This window comes from Pseudophryne corroboree, chromosome 8, assembly GCF_028390025.1.
Source record: "Pseudophryne corroboree isolate aPseCor3 chromosome 8, aPseCor3.hap2, whole genome shotgun sequence".
Lineage (NCBI taxonomy): Eukaryota > Metazoa > Chordata > Amphibia > Anura > Myobatrachidae > Pseudophryne > Pseudophryne corroboree.
In genome coordinates this window covers 6752948-6766414 of record NC_086451.1, presented here as the reverse complement: position 1 = coordinate 6766414, position 13467 = coordinate 6752948, and the positions used below count along the sequence as shown (strand labels likewise).

General features: G+C 47.9%; 1 protein-coding gene across 2 annotated transcripts in view; it reads left to right on the top strand.

Moving 5' to 3' along the window:
- Positions 1–13467, top strand: part of ADAMTS13 (ADAM metallopeptidase with thrombospondin type 1 motif 13) — a 98197-nt gene that overhangs the window by 35725 nt on the left and 49005 nt on the right. The window contains exons 19-24 of one of the 2 annotated variants that reach the window (XM_063935849.1): positions 5104–5239; positions 5348–5477; positions 5557–5736; positions 7184–7373; positions 7496–7610; positions 8590–8719. In XM_063935849.1, coding sequence (XP_063791919.1) covers positions 5104–5239; positions 5348–5477; positions 5557–5736; positions 7184–7373; positions 7496–7610; positions 8590–8719 — 881 coding nt within the window. Of the gene's footprint in view, positions 1–5103; positions 5240–5347; positions 5478–5556; positions 5737–7183; positions 7374–7492; positions 7611–8589; positions 8720–13467 lie in introns of both variants that reach the window. The other variant, XM_063935848.1, reaches the window with a different exon arrangement.

Genomic DNA, 13467 nt, shown 5'->3' with positions numbered 1-13467 from the left:
GTGATTTTGAATAGAACAGGCATATATGAAACAGTCTTTTTTTTTTTTCTTTCTTTCTTTCTTTCCTTGCTTGTTAATAGTAGGTCTTAATTGTCTTCGGGCAATAGTACCACAAATGGCTGTGAGTAGTACACCTACTCTGTTCTGTATTTCCTCACTGAATAAATTACCATGCAGTCTTAAATCTCCTTATTCTACCTTGTACCTATTTATACATCTCAATCTTACATAAACTTATACCAGTTTAACCCATATAAAGGCGTTTTCTATCCTACCTATATTTTGACTAATAATTATTTAAAATGCTTTTGATGTGTATATAGTAACATCCTATCAATACAATAAATGAATATAATTTTGCTTCAAACAGATATTAAATATCATTTAGGAATGGCTTTAAATATATCTAATTCCATCCAATATTATTTTATATGCAGCCATGTGCATATACAGTGACCCTGTTATGCTACAAATAATTATCTTAGACTTGTGACAGTCTTTATTAAGAGAATTATTCATCCCACTTAATAATCTCGGCCCAATTTGTTATAACGTGGTATACCATCCTGTATTAGATATTTAATTACTTTTGAAGCTTTTACGAAGGAAGCATAGGTAGTATCTATTGTGTAATATATAAAAAAAACATAAAATATTTACAAGGTATATATGCAATGATATAAAATATATCTCAGACAAATGTTTACATATATGTGATTAAGGTATATGAAGGGATGAGACAGTTCTGTATAATCACAGTGATGAGATGTGCTGTACACTGTTGTGGGAGTGTACATGTAGTTTGAAAGACAAGTAATGATTACTTGTGATGAAAGGGTTAATGAAAACCTTCCCCTTTCTTGTGAAACTGGAAAACTCCTTGAGGATTTGTCCATATATCAGTCTTTAGGGATGCTATGTAGATTTTGCTGGATAGCAGCGATGAAAGGGTTAATGAAGACCTTTTCCCTTGTAAATTGGAGTCTTTTTGGAGTCTTGCACCATTCTGTATACAGGTTGCCAGGATTACTATGAATCAAACAAAAATACATACAATGACTATCACAGATATTTATACAGTGATTTAACATAGCTTGCTATGCATTCTGTCCTATCTGCTGCATGTTATCAGGTACAGAATTTACAAATGTGTCTTTTAACGATTGAATAACAAACAAACAATTGTTTCTGGCCTGTGCCAATCTTTCCTGTCACATTGTGTGTCAATGACAGCACAATTGTCGCTGCAGATATGATGCAGGTTTAATTTGGAAACTGTGGCTGTTTGAACATCAAAGCAAACAATGGCTTCATTGGATCTAACAAGTAAAGGAATGATACTACCGTATTCACTTGTGACCATACTCCCTTGTGATGCAGCCTGGTCCCAGACTGTCTTTAACCATAGCGTTTGCTGCTTGGTGTGGCTCCTTAGTTTGGAAGAATCTTGGAGCTTCTGAAAAAACCTACTTTTGTGGGGAGAGAAACTTGTTAAACTTTGCCAAATATGTATTGCAGGTCCCAGGGCTTTCTGTCTTTCCACACCTGTAATAAAATGGTTATGGCACCAGGGCATAAAAACATTTTCATCCTGGTGATCCTTTTTGTCATTGTTAATTGGTGTGTGGTTTGCAGAATGACACTCTGCATGTGGTCTCTCTGAGAGCATGCAAACATTTGCACCATCACTAGAAGTCTCTGAGTGCTCTGTGGGGGTTACATAAGTTTGGGAACTTTGTTTGTAAACATGCATTCCTGAATTAATTTCATGGATTTTCCCTTTAAACATGTTTCCAGGTGAATACATTTCAAGGTTTGCAACTCTGGTTGCCATGGGAGTTTTCACCATGGGGAACTTCCCCACCCCTGTGTGCACTGTACTGCTGCTATCAGTGTTTAAATCTGCTGACAATTCACCTTTGCCTAAGGGCATAACAAATTCTTCATTTACATTGGGAACTCTGAGAGTGTATTCAGCAGAATACTCATAATCTGAGTTACAATGATCTTCCCCCTTACTAGACACAGTATAGGGGACATCTCCTATTGCTGCTACCTCCTTTACATTAATGTGCTGTCTGATGATAGACACATCCGGCACATTGCTACTTTCTTCCTTTACCACAGAGGCTGTTCTGCTGGTGGTCTGTGTGACCATAGCAGACTCCATGCGCTGCACATTGATGCAGTCCTGCAACATGTAACTTTCCTTAATTTTAGGATCTTGACTGATTAAGTCATTTCTGACTCCTGTAGACTCTGTGTACAGAGTTTCACATACCTCAACACTATTCCTGTTTGGTGTTTCTATCTCAGCTTGCTTGCTGGATGTTATCTCTTCATCAGAGATCTTGACAATTTGATTACAAACTGTCAGGCTTTTCGCTTCTGCCCCAAACTTTTTCTGTTTATTTTTCTGTTTAAGGGACTTAAATAACGAATGCATTTTTGCATTAATGGTCAGGCACGCCTTACGAAGACGTGAACCTGATTCTTCTTTACATTTCTGTTTGGCTTCTAGAGCCGCAGTTCTGCGCATTTTTCTAAATGCTACAGAAAACTTTTGCATTTTTAACATTTCAATGCTAAATTTATATATTCTTTGTTTTTAGTACTGAAGGTATCCTCTCCTTAAGATTGACCGGTGTCTTAAGGTTAAACTCTAATACCTGGTACATTTATACATTTATTTGGAAATACTCTTTTCCACTGTGCACATTTTCTATTCTAGGCCTTTAAATTCTTTATTCTCATTTGTAACCTATTCCACTGTGATCTTGTATTTTGCCAGCAGGCTTATAGCCTTTGGTGCTGCTTCCTAATAGATATTATGTTAGTTAAAATAACGTATATTGCACTAACACATTTATCCTAGGTTATACAGAATACAAAATTGACATTACACAATGGTAATAAATTTTCATAGATACATCCCCACCGTGATTCTGCAGATTTGGTAGCCAGCTTATAGCATCTGCTACTCCTCATAAATATTATAAATCAGATAATCAGATTCAGTAATAACAAGTCCAATTCGTGGTCGCCAATATTGCTTTATGGAATCATATTTATGAATATTAATATTTAATATAACATATATGGTTATTAATATATGGATATATTTAAATTAATATGCGTTATCATATATATCTGCAAATATATTATGTCAGGCTTACAAATTAATTGGCTGATAAATATATGCAGTCCTTATATATATATGACTTATGAAATTATAAAGTTAAGATTCCTTAAAGAGAGTTCAAGCTTGAATATTACCGCTCTTTTTATATGATTCTTTATTTACAGGCAGATCAAATCGTACAGAATAAGATATACACAGTAGTGATATATATACTAATTATAATTATATTAAGCTATGCTATGTTTCCTTCGTTACATAACATAAAACAACATGACATAAGTTTCACAAACAGTTTCAATTATTATCATATTTATACTTGCAAGTTAAAGATTGCCATCCCAAGAATCATTCCTTCTGCATGTTCTCCATGACTTCTCCTCCTGACTGACTTCCTTCCTTCTCCTTCTTCTTCTCCCTCTCCCTCTTCCTTCTAACTCCTAACTACAAGTCTGGTCCTTTTATCTCATATTTTACCAATTCAAACTATCATATTCTCATAGTTTCCAATGGAATAGGTAATTATAGGTTTGTCAGATTCCAAGGTGTAATAAAACAAACATTGAACTGGGCTGTCGTGTCCTGTTCACGGAGGCATGGTGTCATAAAAGTGTGGTGTCCACACTGCCTTAAGCAAGTATAGTATTGTAAAATCTGGAATGTCTTTTCATCCAAAGTTCTGTTGTATTGACAAGTTTTCCTGGGGTCGGTTACACAATGTTTTATCAATGGATGTGATCTCTTTTCATAGTAGTTAATTTATACTCCCTAGCTTTTAACCTTCACTGGACAATAGACAAACCAGTAGATTCTGATCTACTGTAAGCACACCTGTGAATTCCAATGACCAACAGAGCTCTGTCACATACCTATTATCATTTATGGCCTAATACCTTTTCTCTACAATGACTCTTGATCTTACTGTAACCTCTCTGGCCTTATTTATGACTAGAGCAGAATAAACCTGTTCCCTACACTATTTTTTACCATCTTGCTGTAAAACACAAATATACAGTATATCTATATAAACACATACACAAACCTAATTTCTTAAATCAGCTAAACATTACCTCATACATTCAAACTTATTTCATATCTATTCCTTACTATATATATCCAGTATACTGTCCACTATGGTAACATCGCCTATTTATAATGAATTATATTTTGATTCAGACAATATCCATTGCCCTAATATTATACTAAGTGCAGACAATTACCTATAAGGCAACACTAGCATGCACTGCAGTCACATCTGCGGCTGACTGTGAGTACAGGCGGAGATACGCATTTATTTCCTAGCATGCACTGCGGTCACATCTGCGGCTGACTGTGAGTACAGGCGGAGATACGCATTTATTTCCTAGCATGCACTGCGGTCACATCTGCGGCTGAATGTTAGTGTAGGCGGAGATACACATTTATTTCCTAGCATGCACTGCGGTCACATCTGTGGCTGACTGTGAGTACAGGCGGAGATACACATTTATTTCCCAGCATGCACTGCGGTCACATCTACGGCTGACTGTGAGTACAGGCAAAGATACGCATTTATTTCCTAGCATGCACTGTGGTCACATCTGCGGCTGACTGTGAGTACAGGCGGAGATACGCATTTATTTCCCAGCATGCACTGCGGTCACATCTGCGGCTGACTGTGAGTACAGGTGGAGAGCCGCATTTATTTCCTAGCATGCACTGCGGTCACATCTGCGGCTGAATGTTAGTGTAGGCGGAGATACACATTTATTTCCTAGCATGCACTGCGGTCACATCTGCGGCTGACTGAGTACAGGCGGAGATACGCATTTATTTCCCAGCATGCACTGCGGTCACATCTGCGGCTGACTGTGAGTACAGGCGGAGATACGCATTTATTTCCCAGCATGCACTGCGGTCACATCTGCGGCTGATTGGCAGCGACTCGGAATCAGCCTCATTGCTTTTTATTTTATTGTTTTCAGGTTTACAGAAAATACGGGGCAGGATACGGTGACATCACGAATCCAGACATCACATACAGTTATTACGTTCCCAAAAAGGACCATATGTATGTGTGGGCGCCAGTGCCAGGACTTTGCTCGGTCACCTGCGGCGGAGGTACAGAACACGACGTCTCTTTATTTGGAATCCCAATGATATCTGCCATTATTACTATCCAGAGATCCATGTAATGATTACTGACTGGGGAACGTCGTTCTTTTCCAGGTTTTCGGACGGTGGCCCACGAGTGCTCTGACGATACTCTTCAACAGCTGGTGGATTCCAAGTTTTGTAATGACTCTGACTTCCTCAGTCCCATCCAGGAACGGTGTGGAGAGGCCACCTGCCCTCCGAGGTGCGTCCATCGTCAGCGATCTGGCTGAGCGGGGGCGTAGGTCTCTCATCATGTGACACTTACCTGTCTCCATCTACAGGTGGGGCGTGAAGGAGTCCTCCCCGTGTACAGTCTCCTGCGGAGGGGGAGTCATGCTGAGGACCGTGCAGTGTATACAAACCCAACACGACCTAGAGACCGTCCTGCCTGACTGGCACTGCGCCCTTTCTCCAAGGCCAGAAGCCTTTACTAGCTGTAATCCGGAACCCTGTCCTGCCAGGTATCTCTCTGACGTGACAAGTCATTCCCTGAAGGAGAATTCCACCCAAAACTGAAAATTATGTCAAACCTGGACCCAAAGACGTCTAAGCTCTGGTTACACAACGGGTCTCACAGCACCCAGCGATTACCAGCTCATTCTCTCTCCTGCCGACTCTGACGCAAAGTATGCCAGCCTTATGTCATGCTGATACCAGTATCATTCCACCTGCGCCAGTTTCCATCCGTCTATGCGAGTATCCCTCCATCTGCATTTGTATGCGTCGCTCCGCCCACTGCTTCTCCATCCGCATCAGTCACCATTAGTGTTAGCACTTATACCCGGCCTATGGTGGTCATTCAGAGTTGTTCGCTAGCTGCATTCGTTCGCTGTGCAGCGATGAGGCAAAAAAAGGCACTTCTGCGCATGCGTATGCGGCGCAATGTGCACGCGCGACGTACTATTACAACAAACTATGTCGTTTCACACAAGGTCTAGCGAAGGTTTTCAGTCGCACTGCTGGCCGCAGAGTGATTGACATGAAGTGGGCGTTTCTGGGTGTCATCTGACCGTTTTCAGGGAGTGTTCGAAAAAACGCAGGCGTGCCAGGAAAAACGCAGGCGTGGCTGGGCGAACGCAGGGCGTGTTTGTGACGTCAACACAGGAACTGAACAGTCTGAAGTGATCGCAAGCGCTGAGTAGGTATTGAGCTACTCTGAAACTGCACAAAAAAACTTTGTAGCCGCTCTGCGATCCTTTCGTTCGCACTTCTGCTAAGCTAAAATACACTCCCCAGTGGGCGGCGGCATAGCGCTTGCACGGCTGCTAAAAACTGCTAGCGAGCAAACAACTCGGAATAACCACCTATGCTGGGTGCGAAACATCTGCCTGAGCCAACGGTCCCATCTGCGTCCACACATCTCATACAGGCACAAGTTATTATACAATAAAGCATTTGTTTTCCTATAGATGGCTTCAGCTGGCCATACATGTAACGCGGCCGTCCCTGCTATATACAGTATGGGTCCCCATATCACCCTAGAGAGCCGGCAAAGGATATTGCCATTGATGGTAAATAGGGAGAAGCTCTATTTGCCAGATTTAAAGCTTCTTCTTCATCCACAATGGAGCTTACACTCTATATCTCTACCACACAGTAGAGCCGCCACTCACCCTACTAATATGCTTTTAGACTGCGCAAGAAAACCAGAGCACCCGGAACAGGCACACACAAACTCTATACATAGTGAGCACGTACAAACTCTATACAGATAAAGTCCAGTCAGAATTGAACCCATGGCCCCAGCAATGTGCAGGGCAGCAATTCTCACACTGTGCCATCGTGCTGCCCATGTGATTGGTGACATCACTGCTTCAGCATGCAATGACACCCTTGTGTTTAGCTCCCAGGACTGTGCGGGGGCAGGAAGGTCCAGCGGGTGATATAGAAGGTGTTTTCTCTACCTAGATGGCAGGTGGCAGAGCCTGGTGGGTGCTCAGCAGTTTGCGGCTCAGGCCTGGCAATGCGGGACGTCTCCTGCATGAAGTTTCAGTCGGGCTCGGAGGCCATCGTGGACGACTCTAAATGCTTAGGGCAAGAGAAGCCGCCTGCCGCGGTCTCCTGTATGGTCAGCGTGTGTCCGATGGGCTGGGACAGAGTAAGTACGAGCCACGCGCCAGGTTCTGGTTATTTATATACAGTATATATTATATATTTGATCTTACGAGCATCATTTAAACAATATGTTGGGGGGTGCTGTGTATTCTCCTTGCACAGCAGGTAATATCCTCCGCCAATAAAGACTTCCCGCACATCAGCGCCCACTACTGGAACAGAACCGCTGTTTACGTCTGGAGCCCGATCCTGGGCGAATGTTCCGTCACTTGCGGCACTGGTGAGTAATATTACACAGAGTTCCTCAAATGTATGGAAAGGTGCCACACTGCTGTGACTGCCCCCCCCCCCCCCCCCGCACGGTTTAATTTTCTTGAGATTGCTATTAATGATTGCTAATTCTGCAGATTTTGCATCAGGTCATGTGATTACCATGGCAACCACAGTCACATGGCAAATACGGAGAGGATTTTGGAATACACCTCTGAGCTCTGGCTCCACTGTGATATCATCCCCTTAATACTCTGCCACCACTTGACATGTTGAGATCTGCCAGCCTGTGGTTGGCAGCCATACTTGCTTTCCCTCCAGAGGGATTTTGAAAAAGAGATAATGATTTGTAGGTGTACAGCTAAGATAAATATTTGCAATCTGATGCTTGCATACAAGGAACTAAAACATATGTAACCTATGTGGGATGGCTGCTTAAAACACAGTGGATCTGCTGCGGAGCTTACTGTTCGCAGAGCACATCTTGCATGTTTTTGCACTGTGCATGCTCCGCAACCAACCGGGCCTATGATTTGCACTAAGCATATAGGCTTCCACAAGTGTGCAATGATGATGATGACTGGTATCACGCCGAGCATACGGGCAAAAATACGCATCTATTTCTGTACACACTACGTGGGTACCGTTACTGCCAACTGAGTTCGGCTCTGCATTGTGCCCAATGTGTGGAATACTGTAGAAATGAGGTTTTCAGCACAGACTAAAAATAGCTGGTGCCTATGTACCGCGGCCATGTGACCTCCAGCAGATGCGCCCCAGCCAGTGTTACTGCAGTACTGCTTACCCTGTAGACGCCAATATAAATGTACCGTCCCGTTATCACAAGGAGAAGCCTGAGAGCCGGATAGAGTCACTAAGAGAACAGTATGCACAAAGCCGTCACCCACAGATACAGACACCCTAACAGTAATATATGTAGGTCATGTGACTCCGTCAGTGAGCGCTCTCCTCTCCATCTTGTATTCTAGGTACTTTGGAGCTCAGCTACATCTGTGTTGACTTTTATGCCAAGGAAGAATCTCTGGAGGAGAATTGCAACGGAACACTGAAGCCGCAGAGCAGACACAATGCGTGTAGCCCCAGGAGCTGCCCCCCGATGTACGGAATCTGATACTGATCTAGTATTGTGATATCCATATACTTATCATATACTCACTGGCTGTCTCCACTCGCTCCTCACTCACTGGCTGTCTCCACTCACTCCTCACTCACTGGCTGTCTCCACTCACTCCTCACTCACTGACTGTCTCCACTCGCTCCTCACTCACTGGCTGTCTCCACTCCTCACTCACTGGCTGTCTCCACTCGCTCCTCACTCACTGGCTGTCTCCACTCCTCACTCACTGGCTGTCTCCACTCGCTCCTCACTCACTGGCTGTCTCCACTCACTCCTCACTCACTGGCTGTCCTCACACTCCCCTCACTCACTGGCTGTCTCCACTCGCTCCCCACTCACTGGCTGTCTCCACTCACTCCTCACTCACTGGCTGTCTCCACTCACTCCTCACTCACTGGCTGTCTCCACTCACTCCTCACTCACTGGCTGTCTCCACTTACTCCTCACTCACTGGCTGTCTCCACTCACTCCTCACTCACTGACTGTCTCCACTCGCTCCTCACTCACTGGCTGTCTCCACTCCTCACTCACTGGCTGTCTCCACTCGCTCCTCACTCACTGGCTGTCTCCACTCACTCCTCACTCACTGGCTGTCCTCACACTCCCCTCACTCACTGGCTGTCTCCACTCGCTCCTCACTCACTGGCTGTCTCCACTCACTCCTCACTCACTGGCTGTCTCCACTCACTCCTCACTCACTGGCTGTCTCCACTCACTCCTCACTCACTGGCTGTCTCCACTTACTCCTCACTCACTGGCTGTCTCCACTCGCTCCTCACTCACTGGCTGTCTCCACTTACTCCTCACTCACTGGCTGTCTCCACTCACTCCTCGCTCACTGGCTGTCTCCACTCGCTCCTCACTCACTGGCTGTCTCCACTCACTCCTCACTCACTGGCTGTCTCCACTCACTCCTCACTCACTGGCTGTCTCCACTTACTCCTCACTCACTGGCTGTCTCCACTCGCTCCTCACTCACTGGCTGTCTCCACTCGCTCCTCACTCACTGGCTGTCTCCACTCGCTCCTCACTCACTGGCTGTCTCCACTCGCTCCTCACTCACTGGCTGTCTCCACTCACTCCTCACTCACTGGCTGTCCTCACACTCCCCCCACTCACTGGCTGTCTCCACTCGCTCCTCACTCACTGGCTGTCTCCACTCACTCCTCACTCACTGGCTGTCTCCACTCACTCCACACTCACTGGCTGTCTCCACTCACTCCTCACTCACTGGCTGTCTCCACTCACTCCTCACTCACTGGCTGTCTCCACTCACTCCTCACTCACTGGCTGTCTCCACTCACTCCTCACTCACTGGCTGTCTCCACTTACTCCTCACTCACTGGCTGTCTCCACTCACTCCTCACTCACTGACTGTCTCCACTCGCTTCTCACTCACTGGCTGTCTCCACTCATCACTCACTGGCTGTCTCCACTCGCTCCTCACTCACTGGCTGTCTCCACTCACTCCTCACTCACTGGCTGTCCTCACACTCCCCTCACTCACTGGCTGTCTCCACTCGCTCCTCACTCACTGGCTGTCTCCACTCACTCCTCACTCACTGGCTGTCTCCACTCACTCCTCACTCACTGGCTGTCTCCACTCACTCCTCACTCACTGGCTGTCTCCACTTACTCCTCACTCACTGGCTGTCTCCACTCACTCCTCACTCACTGGCTGTCTCCACTTACTCCTCACTCACTGGCTGTCTCCACTCACTCCTCGCTCACTGGCTGTCTCCACTCGCTCCTCACTCACTGGCTGTCTCCACTCACTCCTCACTCACTGGCTGTCTCCACTCACTCCTCACTCACTGGCTGTCTCCACTTACTCCTCACTCACTGGCTGTCTCCACTCGCTCCTCACTCACTGGCTGTCTCCACTCGCTCCTCACTCACTGGCTGTCCTCACACTCCCCCCACTCACTGGCTGTCTCCACTCGCTCCTCACTCACTGGCTGTCTCCACTCACTCCTCACTCACTGGCTGTCTCCACTCACTCCTCACTCACTGGCTGTCTCCACTTACTCCTCACTCACTGGCTGTCTCCACTCACTCCTCGCTCACTGGCTGTCTCCACTCGCTCCTCACTCACTGGCTGTCTCCACTCACTCCTCACTCACTGGCTGTCTCCACTCACTCCTCACTCACTGGCTGTCTCCACTTACTCCTCACTCACTGGCTGTCTCCACTCGCTCCTCACTCACTGGCTGTCTCCACTCGCTCCTCACTCACTGGCTGTCTCCACTCGCTCCTCACTCACTGGCTGTCTCCACTCACTCCTCACTCACTGGCTGTCCTCACACTCCCCCCACTCACTGGCTGTCTCCACTCGCTCCTCACTCACTGGCTGTCTCCACTCACTCCTCACTCACTGGCTGTCTCCACTCACTCCTCACTCACTGGCTGTCTCCACTCACTCCTCACTCACTGGCTGTCTCCACTCACTCCTCACTCACTGGCTGTCTCCACTTACTCCTCACTCACTGGCTGTCTCCACTCGCTCCTCACTCACTGGCTGTCTCCACTCGCTCCTCACTCACTGGCTGTCTCCACTCGCTCCTCACTCACTGGCTGTCTCCACTCGCTCCTCACTCACTGGCTGTCTCCACTCACTCCTCACTCACTGGCTGTCCTCACACTCCCCCCACTCACTGGCTGTCTCCACTCGCTCCTCACTCACTGGCTGTCTCCACTCACTCCTCACTCACTGGCTGTCTCCACTCACTCCTCACTCACTGGCTGTCTCCACTCACTCCTCACTCACTGGCTGTCTCCACTCACTCCTCACTCACTGGCTGTCTCCACTTACTCCTCACTCACTGGCTGTCTCCACTCGCTCCTCACTCACTGGCTGTCTCCACTCGCTCCTCACTCACTGGCTGTCTCCACTCGCTCCTCACTCACTGGCTGTCTCCACTCGCTCCTCACTCACTGGCTGTCTCCACTCACTCCTCACTCACTGGCTGTCCTCACACTCCCCCCACTCACTGGCTGTCTCCACTCGCTCCTCACTCACTGGCTGTCTCCACTCACTCCTCACTCACTGGCTGTCTCCACTCACTCCTCACTCACTGGCTGTCTCCACTCACTCCTCACTCACTGGCTGTCTCCACTCACTCCTCACTCACTGACTGTCTCCACTCGCTCCTCACTCACTGGCTGTCTCCACTCCTCACTCACTGGCTGTCTCCACTCGCTCCTCACTCACTGGCTGTCTCCACTCCTCACTCACTAGCTGTCTCCACTCGCTCCTCACTCACTGGCTGTCTCCACTCACTCCTCACTCACTGGCTGTCCTCACACTCCCCTCACTCACTGGCTGTCTCCACTCGCTCCTCACTCACTGGCTGTCTCCACTCACTCCTCACTCACTGGCAGTCTCCACTCACTCCTCACTCACTGGCTGTCTCCACTCACTCCTCACTCACTGGCTGTCTCCACTTACTCCTCACTCACTGGCTGTCTCCACTCACTCCTCACTCACTGACTGTCTCCACTCGCTCCTCACTCACTGGCTGTCTCCACTCCTCACTCACTGGCTGTCTCCACTCGCTCCTCACTCACTGGCTGTCTCCACTCACTCCTCACTCACTGGCTGTCCTCACACTCCCCTCACTCACTGGCTGTCTCCACTCGCTCCTCACTCACTGGCTGTCTCCACTCACTCCTCACTCACTGGCTGTCTCCACTCACTCCTCACTCACTGGCTGTCTCCACTCACTCCTCACTCACTGGCTGTCTCCACTTACTCCTCACTCACTGGCTGTCTCCACTCGCTCCTCACTCACTGGCTGTCTCCACTTACTCCTCACTCACTGGCTGTCTCCACTCACTCCTCGCTCACTGGCTGTCTCCACTCGCTCCTCACTCACTGGCTGTCTCCACTCACTCCTCACTCACTGGCTGTCTCCACTCACTCCTCACTCACTGGCTGTCTCCACTTACTCCTCACTCACTGGCTGTCTCCACTCGCTCCTCACTCACTGGCTGTCTCCACTCGCTCCTCACTCACTGGCTGTCTCCACTCGCTCCTCACTCACTGGCTGTCTCCACTCGCTCCTCACTCACTGGCTGTCTCCACTCACTCCTCACTCACTGGCTGTCCTCACACTCCCCCCACTCACTGGCTGTCTCCACTCGCTCCTCACTCACTGGCTGTCTCCACTCACTCCTCACTCACTGGCTGTCTCCACTCACTCCACACTCACTGGCTGTCTCCACTCACTCCTCACTCACTGGCTGTCTCCACTCACTCCTCACTCACTGGCTGACTCCACTCACTCCTCACTCACTGGCTGTCTCCACTCACTCCTCACTCACTGGCTGTCTCCACTCACTCCTCACTCACTGGCTGTCTCCACTTACTCCTCACTCACTGGCTGTCTCCACTCACTCCTCACTCACTGACTGTCTCCACTCGCTTCTCACTCACTGGCTGTCTCCACTCCTCACTCACTGGCTGTCTCCACTCGCTCCTCACTCACTGGCTGTCTCCACTCACTCCTCACTCACTGGCTGTCCTCACACTCCCCTCACTCACTGGCTGTCTCCACTCGCTCCTCACTCACTGGCTGTCTCCACTCACTCCTCACTCACTGGCTGTCTCCACTCACTCCTCACTCACTGGCTGTCTCCACTCACTCCTCACTCACTGGCTGTCTCCACTTACTCCTCACTCACTGGCTGTCTCCACTCACTCCTCACTCACTGGCTGTCTCCACTTACT